Below are 26,594 nucleotides of genomic sequence, written 5' to 3'. Positions count from 1 at the left end.
CTGTGGTGCTGTCTACAATGAGCTGAAGACGACACGAGTCCCACAGATAACATGGTGATTTTATGACATGAATCTCAACCAACAATTTGATGCTGATGTCCTTTAGTCTGTCTGAAATGTCCTACAGTCCTTGCATTTTACCCCTTTTGTAACTGCTCCCCAAGCCCCATGCAAAGCCTGAGGAAACAGTCAATACAGATCATGCTGGAGTGGGTAGGTGGCAAAAAAAAAGGGGGGGAGAACTGGATTGTGAACCATCTGATGCCTCCACCAATGTAGTTCTTATTTTACAAAGTTTAAGGTTAGAATCTGAAACTCCAGAGGATGAGAATGTTGGTTCATAGGTTGGTACCAGGCTATCGGCCCTAGGGCCTATACAATCCTAGCCATAACAATTCCCTGGCTATTTCTTCTGCATGTTCTTGAGATCATACCTCTTAGCACAAGAAATATGGACAAAGCCTAAAATAATGGGGGGGCAAAATAGGGGCAGATTTTAAATATTGCTCTTATAAACTTAGAAAGTTAACAGAATAACAGGATTTGTGTTAGCGTGGATTTTCTGAAGGATCTGAGGTCTGAAACTTAAATATAGGTCATTATTTAGTGACTTCAGTCCTCAGTGATTTGCCAGAAAACCAGAAATTTTACACGGAATGCACAAAAAATATAGGAGGCAAAAATCTGGACATTCTGTGAAAATCTGGACAGTGGAGAGCTATGCTTGAGGTACCTCGGAATCTTTTCACACGTAGCCTGGAAAGAGAATCATAAGAATCATTGAAGCCATGAGGCTTGGTACCCTGAAAACTTATCTGGTGGTACCTTGAGACTGACGAGAAACATTCAAGAAGATTTTCAGATATAAATTCACCTTCTCTTAAGGAAGGCATTGTGCATCAGTGTCTATAAGGCAACTTAGAAACACAATGTTATGTGATGGAGTAAGGGAGAGTTTCTGCAAATTCATTTGGAATCCCAGATGGTTTAGGAAAGAAGAAACCTTTGTTAAGAAAGCCTGGCATATGGGAAAAGACTGTGCAGAGATAAGCAAATCATCTAGTGGGTCACCACTGGAGGCTAGACACTCTGTAAACACATTTGGTGCAGTGGATTGCCCAAAGGCTAATGCACAGAATTGATAATGTGAACCAAATACACAAGCGCTTACAAATCTCTTGAAACTGCTTACTGTGGGAATATGATAAGCATCTTTGACATCTAAAGTTACTGCAACCAAAGTTAACGTTGTTTGAAGGGTCTACATCTTAAATTTTGGAAAGAAAAAAAAAGATTGGGAAAACGTAGATCGAATACTGGTCTCCAAGAGTGCTCCATCTTAAGAAGCAGATCCATTCTAGAGTAAAACCTCTACTTGTTCAGCAGAAACATGCCCTATGATTCCTGCTTCTAACATGTATTGGAGCACTTGGTGAAAAGTACAGTTGTGTACACTTATCATAAATGTAGATGTTAGAGTGTATTCACTGTTGCAGTCATTACATTTGGGTAATCCTGCTGGCAGGTTGCCCTCAGCCGGCCTGAATTCCAAAGTCTTGGGTCCTGTGTCAGCTGCTGTCACCCCTTCCCTGACGTCAGGGGTATAAAAGATGCGGCCGACGCCATTTTCTTCAGTTTTTCTTGCCCCAGATGTCAGGTGCTCCCTAAAAGGGTAGCCAAAATTTATATATATATATATATATATATATATATATATATATATATATATATATATATAGAAATATATATATATATATATATATATATATATATATATATATATATATAGATATAGATATATATAGATATAGATATATATATATAGATATAGATATATATATATAGATATAGATATATATATAAATATAGATATATATATAAATATATATAAATAAATACATGCACCAATATAAACTTTACCTTCATCTACAAGCAAATACACCACATAGGTTGTATAGATCAGAGAAGGAAAGATAGGTTCCATCAGAAGAAAGGGGGATAGCAGGTGGGTAACCTGGACTGTAACAGTGAATACACTCGAACATCTACATTTATGGTAAGTGTACACAACTGTACTATGTTTTTCGTGTTTCACTGTTGCAGTCATTACATTTGGGTACAGTCCCAAAGCTAAGGTTGGGAGGCTGGAGCTAAACAGCATTAGGAGCGGCTATGAGGCCCTGCAGAACTGCAGTGGCAAAGCCTGCCCTGGATTTAGAGTAGAATGGCAGATGATAGTGCTTTGTAAAGGTGTGCACTTAACTCCAAGTAGCAGCCTCTAAAATGTCCTTGGTAGGTACTCCCCTGAGAAAGGCTGCTGAAGTGGCTGCAGCTATGGTTGAGTGTGGCCTACTGCCCTTAGGTACTGGCTTGCCATGGTGTACATAGCAGAAATGAATGCAGTGGCCTATCCATTTTGAAATAGTCTGTTTTGAGATAGCCTTTCCTTGTGATGCTGCAGCATATGCCACTAGTAATTGCTCTAACTTTCTGAAGACTGGTTCTGTCCAAGTAGAATCTAAGCTGTCTGTGTACATCCAAAGAATGCAGAATTTTCTCCCTCTTGTTCTGTGGATTTGGGTAAAAGGTTGGCAGATGAATAGTTTGGTTGAGAGCCACACTGGACACCACCTTAGGCATAAATGTTGGGTTTGTCCTCAGAGAGACCCTGTCTGGATAAAAAATGATGAAAGGTTCCACAGCCATGAGTGCCTGTAGCTCTGAGACTCGTCTTGCCGAAGTTATTGCTAGGAGCACAGCTGTTTTCCAAGATAAAAACTTTATATCAGCAGTAGCGGCTGGCTCAAAAGAGGCAGGGTGAGTTTTTCTAAGACATAATTGAGGTCCGATGCAGGTATTGGTGATCTCCTTGGAGGACTTACATTTTTGGCCCCTCTGAGGTACTGCCTTAATAAAGGATGAGAAAAGATTGGTGGCTCTGCATTGTAATGAGCCAAAATGGCAGAGGCATGAATTTGTATAGATGAAAAGGATAGGCCTTTGTCCAGCATTTCAGTTAAGTGTTGCAAAATCTGAGGAATATTTGGTACAGCTGTGTCAATTCACTGGGCCTGGTTCCAAGCACAGAATCTCTTCCATTTTCCAGCATAGGATTTTCTAGTATTAGGCCTCCTGGCCTCCAAAATGACATCCATCACCACTTTAGTGAGAGGTGTGTTTTGTATGACTACATTATCCGCAATGCTGCCAGGTTTAAGGTCTTGAGTTGGCTGTGCAGGATCTGATTGTTCTGCTGGGACAGTAGATGAGGCACTTGAGGTAAGGTCCAGGCTGGGCATTGAGACAAGTTCCTTAGGATTGGATACCAGTACTGGCGTGGCCAGTCTGGGGCAATCAGTATCATTTTTGGCATCTCCTGTCTGACCTTTAGGAGTACCTTGGAGAGGAGAGGCAGAGGAGGAAAGGCATTTACTATTAAGTTTTTCCAACTGAAAGATAGGGCATCCACAGAATCTCTTTAGTTGGCAGTTGTGAGGTGAGGCAAACAGATCTATGTCCGGGCATCCCCATTTCCTTGTTACCATGCTGAAGACTTGTGGATCCAATTTCCACTCGTGGGGATCCATGAGGTTTCTGCTTAGTTTGTCTACCAGAGTATTTATCTTTCCTGGCAGGAATTGTGCCTGCAGATGTACTTGGTAAGTCAATGCTGTGTCCCACAAAGTCATGGCCAGTTTGCAAAGGGGGTAAGAATGAGTGCCTCCCTGCTTGTTTATATACCACATGACCGTGGTATTGTCTGTCTTTATCAGTAGTTGTCCCGGATTTAGTAGGTCCTTGAAGGCTGTCAGGGCATTTTGAACTGCTAGCATCTCTTTTTGATTGATATGTAGATGCATTTGGTTTGCGGACCATGTGCCTTGAATACATCTTCCTGCCATGTGGACTCCCCAGGCATAATCCGATGCATCCGTTATTAATGTCTGTGTGGCTGGGGGTAGAGTGAATGGCTGTCCCTTGTTCTGGTGACAGACCTTCACCCACCATCGAAACTCCTGTTGCAGGCAGGGAATGAGAGTAACTATTGTTTCCAGGCTGTGGCAATGTTGAGTCCAAACACTTTTTAGATACCACTGAAGTTTCCTCATATGCAGTCTTGCATATGGAACTAGTAGAATGCAGGATGCCAAGAAGTCCAAAGCCTGCAGAATTTTTCTTTCAGATAACTGGGCCTTTGTTGCCAACTTTTTGAAATAGGTAGTGAGCTACCTTTGTTTGTCTGGTGTGAGATAAGCCATCTGGGCAGTTGTATTTAAGCTTGCACCCAGGAATATTATCTCTTGAGAGGGTACTAGTTTTGATTTCTGTTCGTTGATTGTGTACCCTAGGCATAGTTTCATAGTTTTGTACTAGGCTATCTGCCCTGGGGCATTTGCAAGCCTAGCCCTAGAGATGTGGCTTTCGCCACCCGAAGTAGTGGTACTAAGGTGTATAGAATAAATTTAGAATACTGTGCCTTTGTCTAGTAGTGACACATTGAAGACCCCCTCACTTATTAAAATTAGTTTACTGTGCCTCTGTTAAGTAGCGACACAGGGGTGACCCCCAGGGTAAACCTACGATCTCCCATCCACTCGTCAAGATTTCTCTTGAAGACAGTCAGTGAGGGGCGCTGCCTAACATGGACTGGGATTTTGTTCCAGAGTATGGGAAGCCTCTGAGTTATGAATCTGTCCCTCCAGCATGTTCTATTCATTTTTGTACTGAGGTTTAAATCTTTGGCTCTGGTGGTTCTTATGGATTTTGATTTTTTGAGGTGGAGCATGTCCATCAATTCCTGGTTGGACATGGCCTTGTACATCAGGCACAGATCACCTCTAAGCAGGCGGTATGCTACTGAATAGAGCTGGAGTTTCTTTAGCCTGGCAGCATATGACATATGTTGGAGACCCTTGATCCTCTTGGTGAGGTACTTCTGGGGTCTCTCCAGCTGTTGTAAGTGCCGGGTGAGGTACATACCAAATTGGGCACTGTACTCAATCATTGGCCTGATAAGGGAGGAGTACAGGGGCATGATGATCTCCTTTGATCTGGATGTGAACCCCTTCATGATAAGGTGGGCAAGGTAGAAAGTCTTTCTAACCACTTTGGCAACATGGGTGTCAAATGAGAGGTCACTATCAACTTGGGTCCCCAGGTCTCGGATTACTTTTTCGGTACTCAGTGGGTTACTGTCTATGTGATAATTTGTGGGTATTTTGCTATTCCCAAAGGGGATGACTATACATTTCTTGGCATTCAGTTTAAGGCCGTGATTCCGGCACCAGTTGTCAGTTTCGGTGAGGCCTTTCTGTAGGATGTATGTGTCAGCTGGTGTATTGACTATGGCGCCTAGTTTGCAGTCATCTGCGAACTTTGTCAGCCACACCCCTCCCATGTTTGCTTTCACATCTGAGAAGTAAATGCCGAACAAGAGGGGTCCCAGGACAGAGCCCTGTGGGATACCACTTGTGACTGGCTTTGAGTCTGACATGGCTCCCGCAATCTTGACTTTATGGGTTCTGTTCTTTAACCAGTTTGCAAACCATCTTGTGACATATGGATTTACATTTAAGCTGTTTAGCTTATCTATGATCCCCGAGTGGGGTATTGTGTCGAAGCCTTTAGCCAAGTCCAGGTAGGCTGTATGGACTGCCTTGCCCTCATCAATGGCTCTAGTGACTGTTTCGAAAAAGTCAACCAGGTTCAAAAGGCAGGATCTGCCCTTTACAAAGCCGAACTGGGTGGGATCAAGTGTCTGTAGGTCCCCAATGCCGTTGTTTATGAATTCCATAATAATTCTTTCCATAGCTTTGCAAACCAGGCTGGTCAAGCTTATGGGGCGGTAGTTCCCAGGGTCTGTAGTGGAGCCTCCCTTGTGGAATGGGACCACTGTTGCTGTACGCCAGTGTTCAGGTACATATCCTGTAGTAAGGCTAAGGTTAAATAACATTTTTATATGCAAGCTTAGTTCCTCTTGGAGTTTGCTTCCTCTTGGAGTTCACGTATCACGCAGCCGGGGATACCATCAGGTCCCATAGATGCTGTGTTTTTTGCTTTGCTGAGGGCGGTTCTCACCTGGACATCAGAGATGACAGGGAGGTTACATTCAGCTGGGATGAGTATTTCTTCTTTTGGAGGGGAGGGAGGGGAGAAATTTGCACTGAACCTGTCTGCCAGAATGTTGGCAATATCTGTGGGTTCGGTACATTTTTTGATGTTGTGTACTAACTCTGAGCATATCTGAGGGTTTCCACCCAGGTTTCAAACATAACTGAAGAATGCCTTGTGGTTATCTTTAGTGTCCTTGGCGATTTTTCTCTCAAAGTTGGCCTTGGATATTTTTATGAGAGAACGTAGCTTTCTACTAGTGCTGATCAGAGATGCCTTCCCTTTATGGGATTTTGCTCTGTCTTGCAGTAGCTTCCTTCTTTTGTTATACAATTTGTTTATGGCTGGGGTCCACCAGACAGGATGCTTTCCTTTGGTGGACAGGAACCCTGTAGTATCTGTCCGGCTTAAAAGGAGCTGGAGGTAAGGAGTCAGGGGTCAGACTGGACTCTGAAAATACATCATCTACAATGTCTAACACAGGTGGAATAGCTAGGGGGGGCCTGTGTTGAGGTAGTAAAAGGAAGTCTCTGAGCCTTTTTTTAGATTCAGAATAATCTTGACTCTCCCAGTGGAAATGCTCCCTCATGGTATGTAAAGTTTCCCCAAAAGAATAATCCTCAGGAGGAGAGGCTGAAGGGATAGATTCTTCAGCATCAGAATCCTCATAGGGAGGAAGAGAGTATTCCTGATCAGAAGAGGAATCAGATGAAATGGAAACCTGATCTGACGATTCATATTCTGTCTCTTGCCTAGGCCTCTTATCTGGAGGGGGATGGGAACCCCTGATCAAAGTAATTAGGTCTTCGGCCATTTTGAGCATCTGTTTTTTAGGCATGGAGGCCTGCCCTTGAGGCTGTTGTACTTGTTTCTTTGTCTTTAAAGGTGCTTTAGTCTTTGCCTTAGAAGCTGAAGTCATTTTAACATATAATTGAGTAGGTCTGAAAACGCCCTCAGAAGCCGATGCCTGCTCAGCGGCTCCGAACCCATCTGAGGGAATACTTTCCAAAGGTCCAATACCTTGAGCTTCCAGCGGCATGGTTGACTCCACGTGGGTGCTGGTAGCTGCCTGCGAGTCTAACGTAGCGGTCGTCAGGGGCTGCAAAGGTGCCTCACTGAGAACCGGCGACTGGCTTAGAAGAAGCCTCGTCGTCGGTTTTGGACCTCGGATGCCTGTCCTTTTCTTTGCGTTTCTTGTGAATTCTGGTAGTCGGATGGCTATGTGACGAAATTGTATAGTTAAATCTTCTGCCAAAATAATGAAATGCAAAATCGTACCGACGCTTAGTGTGTTGGTTAAATCTAGCACAAAACCGACAACTAGCAATGTCGCGGTCAGGGCCTAGGCAAGGAATACAGTAAGAATGAAAGTCCTTATGAGGTATTTGCTTCCCACAAGAAATTCAATTATTAACTTTTTCTGACATCGGTCTGGAGCAAGAAAAAAGTTTCCCCAATGGGGTACTTAGCTTTTTAGTGAAGACTTCAGATCTGAAATTTGAACACGAAAATCTCAGGAGTCGGCCGACCGGCACTTGAGAACTGCTTTTGCTTCAAGCACCGCGTGGCAAGAAAGACTGGAGAAAATGGCCTCGGCTGCATCTTTTATACCCCTGGCGCACTGACGTCAGGGAAGAGGCGACAGCAACTGACGCCGGACCTAGACTTTGGAATTCAGGCCGACTGAGGGTAGCTTGCCAGCAGGATAACCCAATTGTAATGACTGCAACAGTGAAACACGAAGAACATCTGGGACTGAGCACACTGGGCAAAAAATCTTGCCATCTCAGCTAGAAAAGGCACTGAAAACATATGGACATGGAAGGAAGTGATAACATGGTCTACAATACATTTAAAAAATAAAACTTTTAGCCAGACCTGGGATTACATCTTAAGTACAAAAGCGCTACCAGCACTAAATGTTCTACAAGGAAACAGCTCCAGTACTTATTAATGCCCACCCCTCCAGGCATGTCTAAAGGTCAGTTCCCTGTGATTTCTCCTATTAATCTGGTGAACTTGGGCATCCTGAGGCAATGTAGCAACTGCCTGCACACTGACAACCCTCTCCTCTTACCTCCCAACACTCAGACTTGTGAGAGATTCACTTATATATCCAAATTGGAAGCCACACACTCTCCAGCCAAGACCGGAATAGCTGGTCAAGTGGAGAAGGTCAGCACTTGCACCACACCACATGGAACACATAGCCCTCCACAACACACACCAGCACTGCCTTCACATAAAAACACAAACCACACACCCATCTTCGCAGAGGCTCTCAACAAAAATATACCCAAACAGCAGAGACCTCCAAGGCAGAAACGCACTCAACCACCACAACACAACACTAATCATGAGACACATTATCTTCTTTTTCTATCGGCTGTTCCGATTAGGGGTCGCCACAGCGAATCACCCATTTACATTTCTTCCTGTCCTCTGCATCTTGCTCTGTCACACCAACCACCTGCATGTCCTCTCTCACCACGAAAATAAAACTGCCAAAGATTCCAAAGACAACCACAAGGCATTCTATAACTGTGTCAAGAATCTAAATGGCAATGCTCAGATCTGCTCTGAGCTACAACAGAATGACATTAAATATACTGATCCTAAGGATATTGCCAATATCCTGGCAGATTAATTCAGTGCAAACTTCACCCCCTCTCACCCCCTAAACGGCCCATCTCAATACTGGAAAATTGCCAGATTCCGGTAATAATGGCCACACAGGTAAAATAATGGCCACACAGGTAAAAAAACGCACTCTCCAAAACTAAGAATACAGCATCCATGGGACCAGATGACATCACGGGCTGTGTACTACAATAAATACAAAATGAACTGGCACCTCACCTAAGTGTCATGTTTAATCACAGCCTCACCTCAGGCTACATGCCCACTGAGTGGCGCACAGCTACAGTTACCCCATTCCATAAGGGGGGATCCAACTTGGATCCCGGGAACTACCGCCCCATCAGTCTGACGAGCCTGATCTGCAAGGCCATGGAACATATTATCATGGAACTTATAAAGAAAGACATTGGCAACCTTCAAACACTGGACCCCACCCGGCTTGGGTTCGTGAAGGGACGATGTTGTCTCCTGAACCTGACTGACTTCTTCGAATCAGTCTCCAGAGCCGTAGACGAGGGTAAGGTGGTCCCACACAGCCTATATGGACCTCGCCAAGGTCTTTGACACCATCCCCCACTCTGGAATCATCGATAGGTTCATACTAGGCTATCTGCCCTAGGGCATTTATAAGCCTAGCCAGAGTGTGTTTTGTTTTCGCCACCCATTTTAAATGAATTTTGCTATGCCCTTTTTCGAGGTTAGTATACTGTGCCTCTGTCCAGCAGTGACACAGAAGTGATACCCGGGGTAAACCTACGATCTCCCATCCACTCATCAAGATTCCTCTTGAAGAGAGTCAGTGAGGGACTCTGCCTAACCTGGACTGGGATTTTATTCTAAAGTGAAGGGAACCTCTGGGTTATGAATCTGTCCCTCCAGCATGTCCTATTTACTTCAGTGCTGAGGTTCAAGGCTCTCGAGCGCGTAGCTCGATGGGATTTGGATTTTCTGAGGTGCAGCATGTCCATTAATTCCAGGTTGGACATGGCTTTATACGTCAGGCACAGATTGCCTCTGAGCAGGCGGTATGCCACTGAGTAGAGCTGGAGTTTCTTTACCCGGGCAGCATATGGCATCTGTTTGAGCCCTTTGATCCTCTTGGTGAGGTACTTTTGGGGTCTTTCCAGTTGCTGCAGGTGTCTGGTAAGGTACATCCCAAAAGGGGCATTGTACTCAATTATGGGCCTGATGAGGGATGAGTAAAGAGGCACGATGACCTCCCCTGATCTAGATGTGAATCCCTTCATGATTAGGTGGGCTATATAAAATGTTTTTCTAACCACTTTGGCCACGTGGTTTTCAAATGAGAGATTGCCATCAACTTGGGTCCCCTGGTCCCCAATTACTTCTTCCGTACTTAATGGATTACCACCTATGTGGTAATTTGTGGGCACTTTGTTTTTGCCAAAGGGGATGACTATACACTTTTTGGCGTTTAGCTTGAGGCCATGGCTCTGGCACCAGTTGTCTGTTTCTATGAGGCCCTTTTGGAGGATGCTTGTGTCGGCTGGAGAGTCGATTATGGCACCTAGTTTGCAGTCATCTGCGAACTTGGTCAGCCACAGTCCTTCCGTGTTGGCCTGTACCTCCGAGAAATATATACTGAATAAGAGAGGTTCCAAGACTGAGCCTTGTGGGACACCACTTGTAACTGGTTTGGAGTCTGACATGGCTTCAGCAATTCTAACCATGTGGGTTCTGTCCTTGAGCCACTTTGCAACCCATCTAGTGACATAGGGGTTTATATTTAAGCTGGTGAGCTTATCTATAATGCCCATGTGGGGTATTGTATTGAAGGCTTTTGCGAGGTCCAGGTAGGCTGTGTGGACCCACCTTCCCCTCGTCAATGGCCTTGGTGACTGTTTCAAAGAAATCGACCAGGTTTAAGAGGCAGGATATGCCCTTAAAGCCGAACTGGGTAGGATCCAGTGTCTGTAGGTCCCCAATATCTTTATTTATGAGGTCCATGATGATCCTTTCCATAGCTTTGCAGACCAAGCTAGTCAGGCTTATGGGGTGATAGTTTCCAGGATCCATTGAGGCACCACCTTTGTGGAGAGGGACCACTGTTGCTGTACGCCACTCTTTGGGTACATATCCTGTAGTAAGGCTGAGATTGAACAGTAGTTTTATGTTTGGGTTTAGCTCTTCTTGGAGTTCATGTAGGACGCATCCCGGGACTCCGTCTGGTCCCATTGATGCCGTGTTTTTTGCTTTGGAGAGGGCGACTCTTACCTGAGCATCTGAGATGTCAGGGGGGCAGCACTCTGCTGGGATAGATATTTGCCCTTTTGGTGGGAGAAGTTTGCGCTGAACCTGTCAGCTAGGATGTTGGCAATGTCTGTGGGTTCGGTGTATTTTTTGTCATTTTGGACTAATTCTGAGCAGATATGGGAATTCGCACCCAGGTTCCTAACATAACTAAAGAAAGCCTTGTGATTATCCTTAGTGTCCTGTGCAATTTTTCTCTCGAAGCTGGCCTTAGACGATTTTATGAGTGCCCGTAGTTTTTGCTAATACTTATCAGAGATGCCTTCCCTTTTTGGGATTTTGCTCTTCATGTAGTAGCTTCCTCCTTCTATTGTATAGTTTGTTTATGGCTGGGGTCCACCAGGCAGGACGCCTGCCTTTGGAGGATTGGGTCTTGGTTTTATTTGGGATCGCATGATCCATGCATTCCTGAAGGTGTTCATAGAATGCGTTTATAAAGGATTCTGCAGTCTGGGCCGCATTTTCCACAGGCCCGGGGGCTTTGAAGGATTCCACCTCGGTTTTGAGGAGTGTGAAATTTGCTTTAGAGAAGTTTTTCACTGTGGTTTTCTAGGCAGGGGATGGGGTCGGGATGTGAATATCCAGTGAGATTAGTTTATGGTCTGATCTTACCAGTGAGGGATACACTTCTGGTCTGGAGCATAGAGCCCCCATGTTGGTGATGATCAGGTCCAGTATGTTTTCCCCTCTTGTGGGAGTGGTAACAAGTTGTTCCATAGCATTTGAGTTTATAAATTCTAGGGACCTTTGGGCTAGGGTGTTGGAGCTAGAGTAATGCTCCCAGTCTATGTTTGGGTAGTTGAAGTTGCCCAATATAATGGTGTTTGGAGAGACCTTCATATTTTCCAGTGTTCTCAGGAAGGCCGAGTGGGGTTCCTGGGTTTGGGAGGGTGGTCTGTAGCAGGCTATAAACTGGAAGGCAGTTTGGCAGTTTTACCCACTGTTAGTTGCACATGGATAGTCTCTGATGCTTCGTGCTGTGCCACCAACCTGGAGGTGTGGCTATCTTTGACAAATATTGATACTCCCCCTCCTTTTGTGGTTCGGTCCAAGTTTTGGGGCCGAAAAGCATGGTACGAGGTATAACCTGGTAGTGCTGGGGTGCTCTCGGGAGCCTTGAACCAGGTTTCTGTTACTGCACAGATATCGATGTTCTCCATGCTAAGGAGAGTTTTGAGTGCGTGCATCTTTAGGTTTAGACTTCTGGCATTGAGTAGCATTACTCAGTTTCTTATCCCTTGTGATACCTATGGAGGTGGGTTTGTCTTTTGAGCCTTGCCTAAAAAAGGCACTATGGGGCGGCAAGAGCCTTTGCCAATATCCGAAAGCCCAGGGGTGACAGGTGCAAGCCGTCCCTAGCGAAGCATCGTGGCTTGTCGAGCATGTCATCCCAGGCTGACAGACATTGGATCCACTTTGAATGACACCAATACTTAACCCAATTGTTGAAATTGATCATCGTTGTCTTCATATTGTGGCATCATTCTTGGTGAGGGTAAGATAGACTTACTAAGCTGGGCATTAATCCCTATGTCACTCGATGGGTTGCCAACTGGCTTACTGACAGAACCCACACTGTAAAAGTAGCCGACCAAATCCAGCTCCAGAGAAGTGGAGTACCTCAGGGTTCAGTCCTGGGACCACTCTTGTTTGGCATCTACTTCTCTGAAATACAGGCCAACACTAAGCAACTCTGGCTAACAAAGTTCGCAGGTGACTGCAAACTGGGAGCCATTAATGAATCCCCAAATGATGCGGATACTCTATAAAAGGGCCTTACAGAAACAGATGCTTGGTGCCAGAGCTCAATGCCAAGAAATGTATAGTTATCCCCTTTGGGAAGAAAACACGTACCCGTGAATTACCACATAGGTGGCAGTACACTAAACACCGAAAGTGTGATAAGAGACTTAGGGACACAGGTGGACAGTGGTCTCACCTTCGATAACAACATTGCCACAACAGTCAGGAAATCTTTCTGTGTGACACACCCCATCACTAAGGGCTTTTCATCCAGAAAAAAGGAGGTCATTATCCCACTGTACTTATCCCTCATTAGACCCATTATAGAATACAACGCCCCATTTGTATGTACTCTCAAGACTGGAAAGGCCACAGAAATAGCTCAGTAGAAGAATCACAGGCCTAAAGCAGACACCCTATGCTGACCGCCTTAAAAAACTCCAGCTATACTCTGATGCATATCGTCTACTCAGAGGCGATCTCTGCTCAACATACAAGGCCATGTCAAACCTAGAGCTGTTGGACATGCTACACTTAAAGAAATCACAATCCCTCAGAGCCACACGCTCCAGGGATCTAAACCTTGTCATCACAATAAACAAAACATGCTGGAGGGATAGGTTCCTGACTGAGAGACTCCCCAGACTCTGGAATAGACTGCCCATACATGTCAAGGAGAGCGCCTCTTTGGCCCTCTTCAAAAGGAACCTTGACGATTAGATGGGAGAAAGGAAATTCACCCCAGGGATCACGTCAGTCGCCCTGCTAGAGAGGGGTCCAGGAATGTAAATAGTGTGGGAAGAAATAGCCAAGGAATTGTTATGGATAGGCTTGTATAGGCCCTAGGGCCGATAGCCTAGTACCAGCCTATTAACCTGTGAACATCCATAAACCTCATCTTAGGCCTTCCTCTTTTCCTCTTACCTGGCAGCTTCATCCTTAGCATCCTTTTCCCAATATACCCAGCATCCCTCCTCAGCACATGTCCAAACCAACGCAATCTCACCTCTCTGGCTTTGTCTCTAAACCGTCCAACCTGGGCTGGCCCTCTAATATACTTATTCCTAATCCTGTCTACCCTCGTCACACACAGTGCAAATCTTAACATCTTTAACTCTGCCACGTCAAGCTCAGACTCCTGCCTTTTTGTCAATGCCACTGCCTCCAACCCATATAGCATAGCTGGTCTCACTACCCTCTTGCAGACCTTCCCTTACACTCCTAGTGGTACTCGTCTGTCACAAATCACTCCTGACACTCTTCCCCACACACTCCATTCTGCCTGCACTCTCTTCACCTCTCTTCCACACTCACCATTACTCTGAACTATTGATCCCAAGTATTTAAACTCATCCACCTTCGCCAACTCTACTCCTTGCATCCTCACCATTCTTCTATCCTCCCTCTCATTCACACACATATATTCTGTCTTAGTCCTGCTGACCTTCATTCCTCTTCTCTCTAGAGCATAGCTCCATCGCTCCAGGGTCTCCTCAACCTGTTCCCTACTCTCACTACATATCACAATGTCATCTGCAAACATCATAGTCCACGGGGACTCCTGTCTGAGCTCGTCCGTCAACATGTCCATCACCGTCTTAAATAAGAAAGGGCTCAGAGCTGATCCTTGATCTAATCCCACCTCCACCTTAAATGCATCTGTCACTCCCACCACAGACCTCACCGCTGTCACACTACCCTCATACATATCCTGTACCACTCTTACATACTTCTGCCACTCCCGACTTCCTCATACAATACCACAACTCCTCTCTAAGCACCCTGTCATATGCTTTCTCTAAGTCCACAAAGACACAATGCAACTCCTTCTGACCTTCTCTGTACTTCTCCATCAACACTCTCAGAGCAAACATTGCATCTGTAGTGCTCTTTCCTGGCATGAAACCATACTTTCCTGGCATGAAACCATACTGCTGATCACTAATCATCACCTCCCTTCTTAACCTAGCTTCTACTACTCTTTCCCATAATTTCATGCTGTGGCTGATCAATTTTATCCCTCTGTAGTTACTACAGCTCTGAACATCACCCTAATCACAAGACACATAACTCTCCTAAACAGTGTGCCACTCAACCAAGCTCCTAAGGCAAAACAGCATGCCCAACATACTAGTCATAGGTGATTCGATAGTGAGGCACACTGATGTCCCACTCACTGTTGAATAAGGAGAAAGTAACAGTCAGCTGCCTGTCAGGCACCAGGATCTGCAACATAATGCGTGCACTCAGGTCCCTCAACAGGTACAAATATGACTCTGTCATTGTACACGTGGGTGTGAATGACCTGAGACGTACCTCTCTGGACTACATGAAGAGAGACATGGAGGAGCTCTCGGATTATGTAGCCCAGGCAAGTATGACCCTAGCCCTGAGTAGCATTCTACCATCACCCAGAATGATATCACAATACAAGCAGAAAATGATTGATTTCAACAATTGGCTAAGTTTCTGATGTCATTCTAAGGGAATCCAGTATCTGTCTGCCTGGGATGACATGATCGACAGACCTCGATGCTTTGCCAGAGAGAGCATGTCACCCCTGGGCTTCTGGATACTGGCCAAGGCTCTTGCCACACTTATAGTGCCTTTTTTAGGTAGTGTTCAAAAGACCAAATTACCACCGTAACAGCTACAAACAAATGCAATCGGAGAGCCATGCTGCTCAATGCTAGAAGTCTAAATCTCAAAATGCACTCACTCGAAGCACTCCTTAAAATGGAGAGCATCAACATTTGTGCTTTAACAGAGACCTGGTTCAAGGCAGCAGAAAGCATCCCTGCACTGCCAGGCTATAACTCATTCCATACCTTTCGACCCCAGAACTTGGACCAAAGCTCCAAAGGTGGTGGTGTTTCCATATTCACAAAGGATGCGCACACCGCCAGAGTGGAAGCCCAACATAACGCATCTGAGATACTTCAGGTGCAGCTAACATTGGGTAAGACAGCGATTCAGGTCATAGCCTGCTATAGGTCCCCAACCATGTCCTAAGACTCGCACTCCACATTCCTAAGCACCCTGGAGAATATTAGGGTCCTACCTAATACTCTCATACTGGGCGACTTCAACTACCCCTCCATTAACTGGGAAAACTACTCATGTACTAAAACACTCGCCCAATGCTTTCTGGATTTCATCAATTCCAATGCCCTGGACCAGCTCGTTCTTACCCCCACTAGAGGTAACAACATCCTTGGCCTGGTCACTACTAACATGGGCAACCGCTGCTCTACACCAATAGTCAACTCCTCCCTGGTTAGATCCAACCACAAACTAATCACCTTGGAAATCCACATCTTTATCTGTGAAGTACATAACAGACATTAACAAATGTTAAAATAAGAAGTTCCTGCTGTATAAGTACTAGGCTTATGAGCATCTGAGCTTGCTATAATCAAGGTAGTTAGTGGAGTGGAAAGAAAGGTAGTGGTTGGATGGGGTGGGTGATATTAGAGTGGGAGTTGCAAGGGCATAGCCAGCATGTTTTTAGGTGCGCTTTTAGTAAAGTTTTGAAGTGGGTGCATGATGGTACGGAGGAAATTGTGGGTGGGAGGGAGTTCCATAATTTGAATACATGAACTATAGAGTGAACTGGCACCTCACCTGTGTGCCCTGTTCAATCACAGCCTCACCTCAGGCTTGGCCCTGCCGAATGATGCACTGCTACAGTCATCCCTCTCCACAAAGGAGGAGCAAGTACAGACCCTGGGAATTATCACCCCATTAGTCTGGCAAGACAAGTCCAGGCCAACACAAAGGGACTCTGGCTGACAAAGTTCGCAGACGATTGCAAGTTAGGAGCTATTATTAACCCCCCAAGTGATGTTGACATCCTACAGAAAGGCCTCAATGAGATCAACGACTGGTGTCAGAACCATGGCCTTAAGCTCAATGCCAAAAAATGTGTCGTCATCCCCCTTGGGAAAAAGCCGGTTCCCTTGAATTATCACACTGACAGTAGTCCACTGAACACAGAAGGCTTTATAAGAGATCTGGGAACACAGGCTGACAGCAACCTCTCTTTTGACCACCAAATACTTCTATGTGGCACATCTCATTACGAAGGGTTTTGCATCCAGGAAAAAAAGAGGTAATGGTCTCCCTCTACTCTTTCCTCATTAGGCCAATCATCAAGTACAATACCCCATTTGGCATGTACCTCACTAGACATCTGCAACAACTGGAGAGGCCGCAAAAGTACCTCACAAAGCAGATTGTAGGCATTAAACACTTGTCCTATAAGGGCAGACTCAAAAACCTCCAACTATTCTCAGTCTCATATCACCTACTTTGAGGCAATCTCTGCTTGACATACAAAGCTATGTCTGACCTAGCTCCGTTAGAAATGCTGCATCTAAGAAATCCCAATCCCTCCACACCACACGCTCCAGAGACCTCAACCTCATTACCACAATCAACAGAACGTGCTGAAGAGACAAGTTCATAACCCAGAGACTGCCCATGCTATGGAATAGACTTGCCCATACATGTCAAGCAGAGCACCTTACTGGCCCTCTTCAAGATAAACCTTGATGAGTGGATGGGAAATAGAAAATTCACCCCGGGATCACTCCAGTGGCTCTACTCGACAGAGGCACTACGAACTAAGGTCAGGTGGCACGATGCCAGGGTAATCCTATGAGCTAGGCTTGTAAAGGTTCCAGGGCCATTAGACTAGTACACACGTATGAACCTATAAACAAGCATAGTTTTTTTAAAGTGCTTTGGTGTTAACTACAATTATAATTGCTAGTACTGTTACTGCTCGCTTTTCTCCCCAGGCCTCCACTGAAAAGAGGCTCCTGGCCCTGTCGGGCATTGCCCAGTTAACAAATGTAATAAATAAATAAAAATAAAACTGGACTTATTATGCTGACAAATAGGAAAGAGCAAAAACATGTAATTTAAAACATATTTACAGCTTTGGCTAGAACCCGACAGCAACTGTAAATTGAAAAGGCTACACATTTTAGCAGCAGACAGGTTTAAAAGTGCTCTGCATGGTAGCAGTACAAAGAAAATCAGTTTTGCAAAGTGATCTTCAGTAGTTTGCGTACTAGTTAATGAACCAATCTTTAAAATAGAACAGTCTGCTACCATGTCTAAAATTGCAGCAACAATGTGTCACTTCAGTGAAACAAAAACTCAGCAAGTGATCTGTTAATATGTACGAAATGTGTGCGCGCACGTGCGGGGGTCACACTAAGTTTTGTGTTACTAATGCTGAACAGAAAGCTTCTAGCACGGACATGAAAACTGAAATGCATGACTTAAGTTGTTTCTATGGAGTATGACAGACAGAATAGCTGAGTCAGCGCTATATCATTCTGTTACAACCAAACTTGTAAAATGTACTCAATTTCTAAAAGGAAAAAGTTCAAGCCCTATTAGATTTTGGAAACATATTACCATTGTCAAGAACCTCCAGACATGTATGCAGAAAAGTATTAATAACCAAAAAGTGGAAGTAATATGTATTCATGGTGACATTAAACAGTATTCCCTTACATGTGTAGAAATTCAACCAGATCTAGGAAAACTGTTACATCCTGCAGCTATAACCCTTGAACTCTGGCTCATTTACACAAAGGTTTTCAACATTTAAAGAGAATCTACAGACATAGCGGAGCAGGTAACACACTGAAAGGAATGAGGTACAACAGTAGCACGGGACACCCATTCAGTATAAAAATAGGGGTAGCAAGGTAGTGACACTCGTACAAAGACCCCAAACCAAAACCAGGAGAAGGCAATTAGTACAGAATCTCTACTATGTTTGCACAGTAAAATACATCCCTTTTGTTATCAGAAAGACGCCCTAATTATGCCGCAACAGAAAATAAATCAGTCTAGGAACTGATGGTGAATGGTTAAAGAAGCGTATAATAAGAATGAGGAGGTACAAGACAAAGGGCTTTTACAGGGCTTGCAAGGAACATTAACACAGAAACGAATACAAAAGTAGGGCACCTAAATGAGGAACCTCAAAGCAAAATGAATAGTAAAAGTGAACAAAGCATGAAAATAAAGATAAGCCTATTTCCTCATACCATTAAGAAGAAAGTTAAATAAAGACAGACTCAACAACTGTTATCTGTGAGCCAACAAAGAAGTAAGAATAATTATAACCCTTGTTCTGAAATACCCTTTGCAGTGGGAAGGAGTTATACGGAAGGAAAAGAAGGTGAGAGGCTAGTATCCCACTCGCACTAAGGTACGGAAAAGCCCAACCAGAAAAAAAAAAAAGACAGAACTCAGGAGGCTTGCACTCATAGCAAAGCAGAATGTGATTTTTTAAGAAATACCTTTGTAGGTGAAGACTCAGACAAAGCCACAGTGCCATTTTAATTGAGGAAAGAAGCTATGCCTTCCCCCTCAAAACATGCAACAGAAGAAAGAAATCCTGAGTTACTGGACTTGCAAGTAAGCCACAGAATTTTAAAAGAACCATAATGAGAAAAATGTTACTAGAAGTGGGGAAAGAGAGACTGTCACCAAAGCTGTAGGGAACAGGAAGCTCTTATTATTTCTTACTCTTACTTAAAAATGAAATATTATATCTTACATAGACCACAGTTTCTGCTGTCAAAACTGTTTATGAGACTAAAAATGAAGCTTGCCCATAACCACATATTAGCTGCGGATGGACATAACCAATGTAACAACACTAGCCAGATTTTACTGGTCGGACATAATGAAAGAGATTGACGTCATCTGTTCCTATTCTCTAGAGCGCCACACAATTTCACCCCATATTGGATTTAAAACTGCACTGATCCCAGTGCCATTAAGATGATGTCAAATGAGCATACTGCTATGGACACTGTGAGGCCACCAGTAAAATCTAAAAGTATCCAGAAGCATATCCCAGTTATGTCAAGGGTGCTACATCAGTTGCATCACTACCTTAAAGTCAAGCAGCTTGCGATATCAGTCTCTCTTCCACAGACGGATGGATTAGTGAAAGGTTCAATAATACACTAAAGTCCACTCAGGACTAATGGGAACTGCAGTGGTGTTTCCATATTTGTGAAGAACCGTATCACTTCTAGACAGATTCCCAGAGACCCACAGACTACACTCCCTGAACTCCAACTTACTCTAAATAAAACTGACCACCTGCTTCATGGCACCCTCCGGGTCTTGCAAGTTTCCTACTTGTGGAACTACCTCCTGCGAAAAACGCCTTAAAAATGGTAGAGTTCAACTATTCTTCAACAAACTGGAGCACCCATACCGCCGAAGTTGGTATGCCCAGAGATTTTTTTAGACTTGTATAAACATTACCTGGAGCAGATAATTATCAAACAAAGCAGAAGACGTAACATTCTTGAGCTGGTACTTGTAAAACCACTACATGTATTATCCATCTGGTTCACAGGTAAGTACGAGGCTAGCTACCTTTGCAAGACGTTTTAACCAGAGGCAATTTCCTTCAAAAGATGAGAATCAAACCCTGTACCTTGAGTCACTATTCCATCCCCCACTGATCGATTCCATCTTTGGTCAAGTCTGCCCATAAACTTCTACCATTCTCTTTCATAATCTAGAAAACCTTGCAGTCAGTAATTCTGAATCCATGGATTTGAAATGCACAAACATCCTCAAACTCGCTAAACAAACTCACTTGTACATTACCAGACCCAACATCAACACAAATGCTATTTATACAAAGGAATGCGTCCCCCACATACACAAGTGGACAAGTCTGGCTGTCCCTTCTAGAGCCAAACAGAATGGACAGTTTAAGCACTAACCACCATTGCAGTCAACTAGCTTAGACAAACTCCATAATGAGAGAGGAAAAATACTTCTTAAATCAAACAAAACATAGCCAAGTAAGGCAAATCATGAACTTAAAATGAGCCTCTGAAACCAAGAGCTAACAAACAGCAGTGTTCTAAACTTATCCAAAATAGAACTACCTCTTCAGCTATAGTAGACACAGCAAATGTGCTAGCAGACACATTCAGTGCAAACTTTACTTTTTCAACAATTATCTTAACTCCAGAAATTTTTGAATCAATTACACCTACTAATCTCATTAAAAACTGTACAGTGAAGGTGCTCTATAAAAAACAAATATACTGCTTCTATTAGGCCTTACAATTTACTCAGATGCCTAATAAAAAAATGCCAAATACGGCCTTGTGGAACACCTCCTTAAACTGTTTAAACTGAGTTTACACACAGGATTTGTTCCTGAAGTATGTAAAACTGCAGTGGTGATGCCCCTACAATAGGGCAGCCCTACCATGGACCCAGGAAACAATAACTTCATTGGGCTGACTAGTCAGATGTGCAAAGACATGGAATGTATAACAGCGGACATCCATAAACTGTATCAAATTCAGTTTAGCTGATGTCTCTGAAATGGTCACACAGGCTGTAGACATCAGTAATTCTACTCTTATGGCTTATCTGGATCTGGCTAAAGCATGTCACACTATCCCCCACGCTGAGAACATGAAGGTAACAAATGGTGTGCCCCAAGACTCACTGCCACCCCCCCCCTTTTTTTTTTTATCATTCATTCCTCCAAGCCCTAGACCAGGAATCAGACTCTTCAGTTAACTAAGATTGCAGATGACTGCAAATTGAGTGTTACTGTCAAATTTCCTTCTGATATAGATTCATTACAGCAAAACCTAACCCTCATAAACAAGTGGCATGCAGAAAAACGGCTACAATTAAATGTAAAAAAATGTAGTGTGTAATACTGTCAAATATGGTAAATGACTCTCTTCCTCAACACACAGTAGCCCACTCTAAAATAATGCAGTCAGGGATCTTGGAACCTACAGGTCAATAATGGTTTCTCCTTTCACCACCAGGTAGCAAGGACAATCAGGAAATCCTTAATTTTAGCACAACTAATATATCATCCAGTTAAAAAAGTTCTCTCTCTGTGAATAGCCCTAATTAGATCAATTACTGACTACAACACCTCCTTTGGGACAGACCTTTCTAGATACATAGGTTCATAGGTTCATACTAGGCTATCTGCCCTAGGGCATTTATAAGCCTAGCCAGAGTGTGTGTGGCTTTCACCACCCCTTAGGATGAGAATACTATACCCATTAGTTTGCTGTGAAAAGGCCTCCGAGATTTGTAACCAAACAACTGTTGGCTTAAAGTCTCTAAGCTAGCAGGAGGAAGGGCTTGAATCATTAACCTTTTACTTGATTTCTTACAGGCTCTGGGAGGGGTGAGCTATGCCTTTAGGGATCACATCTTCCTTGATCTCCTGTAGCTCAGCAAGTTAAATAGCTGCTATTCTCTTAAATCACTACACTGATTACAAAAGCCAAATGATTTCCTTTTGTGATTGGTGAAACAAAAAGAAAAAAAAAACAAATTACGGACATATTCTCCATAGTGGTACTGTCATGGAAATGGTGTTTAGTAACCTAATGTGTTGCTTTGCGATTAAACAGGTAAATTAAGGAGCAAACGTAAACTCTCTGGAAGTTTCTACGGTCTAATTCATGATCTTCTTTGCCTTTTGCTGCTACATTCCATGCCTCCAAAACCTTATCCCAACAACAGATGAAAAAGTCCCTCACACTAGCAAGCTTCAAGAACTCACCAAAAACCACATGAAATGATCTTTTAATATTTTTGCAAGTTATATTTTATTCACCCTAAAACATTTTGGTGTCAACTTTAATTTTAACCACAGTGTTTTATTAACAAAATTTTTAACATATCTTTACAATATCTGTAATTTGGAGTCGGGCACTTTAACAAAACTGAATCTGAAATCCAAAAGGAGCATTCCTTCATCAAGCAGATGTAAGGAAGAAAAGTTATGGAAAACTGACCAAGAGAACGTTAGCAACACTTTGCATAAAGAGTTAAGATAAGGTGATCAACAATACCATATAGGCCTGCCAAGGCTGAAAGAAGAGTTGTAACACTACCACACACTAACAGCCATGCAACAGTATTGTCCTTAAGTCAAGGGCAGGAAGATCAGAAACAAAGACTACAGCCAAATTGTGAAAAAATGCAGAGACGGTGAGCATTTGGCACAGATAAAGAATAGGAATTTTGGAGATGGACGCTGAATGACAGAATTAAGGCTGCAATATGAGGAGGAGCAAAGATGTGGCTACATAAGACAGATAAGGCTTAGAAAAAGAAAACAGAATGGTAAGGGCAGCAATTAGGGTAAATGCAGAACGCAAGTCTAAAGTTTACAACATTACTGAGGTTTGACCTCCAAATTTACCTACTTTACTGCATTTAGTTGAATGAGTAGATCCCCAGGAACTACATCCATTCAGTGGAGGCATAAAGTTCTATTTATATCAACTACAGAAATCTGGTCATGGTATTAGAGAGGAAATTCATCTGCTCTTCCCTACAAGTGACACGGTGTCTGAACCATCCACTAAAACTGCAACTACCTCATGCAGAAATTACAACCTACCATCATATCTGAAGAACAGCATCTCAGATCTACAACACCCTTTCATTCTGCACTGTAGTACCTGTCAGAGGGACGAACCCTCAGCCTTCTAATTCTGCCTTCATCAATCAAAGACAAACATGAAACCTGTTAAGCCACAAACATTGACTCAACCAACAGAAATGTGAGAAAGGATGATCACATGATCAGCTGTGTGCCAATGCATGCAACAGTTATATTACATTCCAACAAAACATGACAAGACTCTCAAAATTGCCATGTCCTCTATTACAAGGCAGCAGCAGAATTCAGTAAAAAAACAAAGGTACATCCAGATACACAGATATAAAAAATGGTTAAACTGCCAAGTGAAATAAAAAAGTATAGGCAATACAAAAAGTCCACGGAGTCCAGATACACAAACCAAGCTCTCAAGCAATGGGACATTTTACTCTGGTTCTGACCACAGGAGCTAATGTGAACACTGCAGCAAAATCAAGAAATAACCGTAGGACAAAAATATCAAACACGTGGCAGGACACAGATACTAGCCACATACCACAAAACACCAGTGTTAACCACATACCACAGGACACTGATACTAACCAGATGCTACAGGATATTGCCACTACCCACATTCTGTAGGACACAAATACTAATCACATGCTGCATAATGTGACATCAGCCCAGACATGACACATTATCCAGCCTTAAATTACACTTGCGTAGTCTCATCCAAAATATGGGGCACCTGGAACAGGCATAATGAGATGAGCGGTCTCCGTCTACTGCCCCCATGTGCTTCTGCACAACTCAACTGAAAATACCTTTCTGCATGCATTAAGATCATTTAATTCTCCGTCTACTGCCCCAGTGTGCTTCTGCACCACTCAACTGAAAATACCTTTCTGCATGCATTAAGATCATTTAATTCTCCGTCTACTGCCCCCCCCCCCCAGTGTGCTTCTGCACCACTCAACTGAAAATACCTTTCTGCATGCATTAAGATAATTTAATTTCTTACCTGGAGCGGATACCATCAGCTGACATCGAGTAAGGATAGCCAGTAGAAAATCATTATGTGAATGCACTATAAAAAAAAAAGATAAAATGTTAATGACAAAGAAAAAATAATTTGCAAAATATAGGATCATAATAAAAAAAGTTACAGAAATCATGATTTTCACAAAAAAAATCCCATCTAACTAAACCATTTCCTTTAATGTTCCTAAAATGTGTAATACAAATCATATGCCAAAGTGTAAAAGAAGAGGGGCCTAGGCACAGAATGGTTAACAGCAGTTATTTACTGGTTGGCTGCAACCGCTGGTGTTTTGTTCCTAAATAATGCACCAGCAACCTGGATACAGTAACTAGGACCGCAATGTTGCAGGGTCAGGCTCTTCAGGGGATGAAACTGAAGACCTCATGAAGGCTTGAGGAGGTTATTAGATAACAAGCCAATGACCAATTCAGAATGGGAGGGGGCATGTGTGCAAAATAAACTCCCTGCTCACAACAGTGCATGAATACCTTGGGGGGGGGTTTGACATTTCTTGGCAGCTGTCAAATCCAATTAACCATTTCCTGGTATTACCCCTCCTCAGCCAAACCACAGTTTAAAGCTGGTACATAATCCAGTACAGAAAAGCTAAATAAAGAAATAAAATCAATTTCTTACCATTATCTTGCGTAAGAAGTCTTCTCGCTTCTAAATCAAACTCTTCTTTGCTGATTTTCTGTTTAAACCAGAGTTTTAAGTTTGCCCAGTACCTGAAAGAAGCCAAAGTAAAGGAAAAAACATTAGAAATTAGGCATCCTGTACAGGCACAAACACTTCCTCACCTCTGCAGCAAGACTATCCCTTGACTCTTCCTTTCTACTTCCATCCTTGCTCTATGTTGCACCTCTCCTTACTAATATACAGTCCTCTCTTAAATCCAAACTGGACTCATGCTACAACAAAATCACAAAATGTGTAACCAGAGCCAAACACTCCTCCCACCACTGCGTACCACTCCAACATCTAAACTGGCCAGAACTTCCCCAACATCTAACATACCTGCAACTAACCACAGCTCATAAGCTAATCTATAAGCTTTCTAGCTGTCCTGCCCTCTCCACTCTGTTCACCATGCATCACCCAAATAAACATCTGCGATCAATCAGATGCTCCTTACATTTACTTACATTACTTTGCTACAGCAAAACCTAACCTTTCTGCCAGTCAAATGCGTTACTCATATGTTATAGCAAAACTATGGAATGCTCTCCCTCCAATTAGATCTACTAGCAACCCTGAAAGCTTTAAGACTTCGCTGAAACAACACCTGTTCTCCCACTGGCTATGTAAGTGTACCAGCACTGACTATAAAAAAAAAACAAAAAAAAAACAATATTCCTAGCCTTCCTACTCTTCCTCCCCATCTCACTTACGGCTCTGACTCCTCATATATACATTCAGTGCTTCCAGCTTACAAAGTCCATGTGCCACCCAGCCACATAATCTACTCTATCAGTTATCTACCATATCTTCTGCTTAGCCTTGATGCCTATACAGCAATAGCTCTAAGGCTATACCTCACTATCAGTATGATGCCTATACAGCAATAGCGCTAAGGCTATACCTTACTGTCAGTATGATGCCTATACAACAACAGCTCTAAGGCTATACCTTACTATCAGTATGATGCCTATAGAGCAATAGCGCTAAGGCTATACCTTACTATCAGTATGATGCCTATACAGCAATAGCGCTAAGGCTATACCTTACTGTTAGTATGATGCCTATATAACAACAGCTCTAAGGCTATACCTCAATGTCAGAATGTTTAATCTGCTGCTCTCCATCTTTCTCTCTCTACTGCAAAACTGCAATACTGTACTGTTTACACATTCGCTAGTATCCCATGTCATCACACATTCACTAGTATCCCATGTCATCACACATTCGCTAGTATCCCATGTCATCACGCATTTGCTAGTATCCCATGTCATCAACTGTATTCTTGTTTGGCTTGCATACATAAAATCTAACATCTGTAGAACTAGTATTATCTATTTTATTCGATCACCTATTCTGTAATGTAGTGTTCTGAACCATCACTGCTTGATTTATTTTTTTTTCTTCAATAATTTTTATTTTTCATTTTCCAATAATATGAATCAACTAACAAACATAACTGACAAGCATGACCATAGAACAGTGTTATCCATTAAGATTCATACCATAAGATATAGGTCAGTCAACAAAATTATCTACACTATATACATGGTTGCTTTCATAGTTAAGGCGTTTAAATATAACAACAGTACATATATTTTTAAAACAAGACCATAAAAATTTGGAGTGGTTGATCATGTATGTCATTCTAAAATCCCATTATGGTATATT

General features: G+C 43.1%; 1 protein-coding gene across 2 annotated transcripts in view; it reads right to left on the bottom strand.

Moving 5' to 3' along the window:
• Positions 1–26,594, bottom strand: part of TADA1 (transcriptional adaptor 1) — a 448,440-nt gene that overhangs the window by 326,889 nt on the left and 94,957 nt on the right. For both annotated transcript variants that reach the window (XM_044085222.1, XM_044085223.1), the window contains exons 2-3: positions 24,882–24,973; positions 24,225–24,290 (exon numbers count right to left, since the gene is read on the bottom strand). In XM_044085222.1, coding sequence (XP_043941157.1) covers positions 24,225–24,290; positions 24,882–24,973 — 158 coding nt within the window. The remainder of the gene's footprint in view (positions 1–24,224; positions 24,291–24,881; positions 24,974–26,594) is intronic.

The sequence above is a fragment of the Protopterus annectens genome, chromosome 10.part0 (assembly GCF_019279795.1).
Source record: "Protopterus annectens isolate FY-2018-M chromosome 10.part0, PAN1.0, whole genome shotgun sequence".
Classification (NCBI taxonomy): Eukaryota; Metazoa; Chordata; order Ceratodontiformes; family Protopteridae; genus Protopterus; species Protopterus annectens.
The sequence above is the reverse complement of the archived record's forward strand: the minus strand, read 5'-3'. Positions and strand labels throughout refer to the sequence as shown.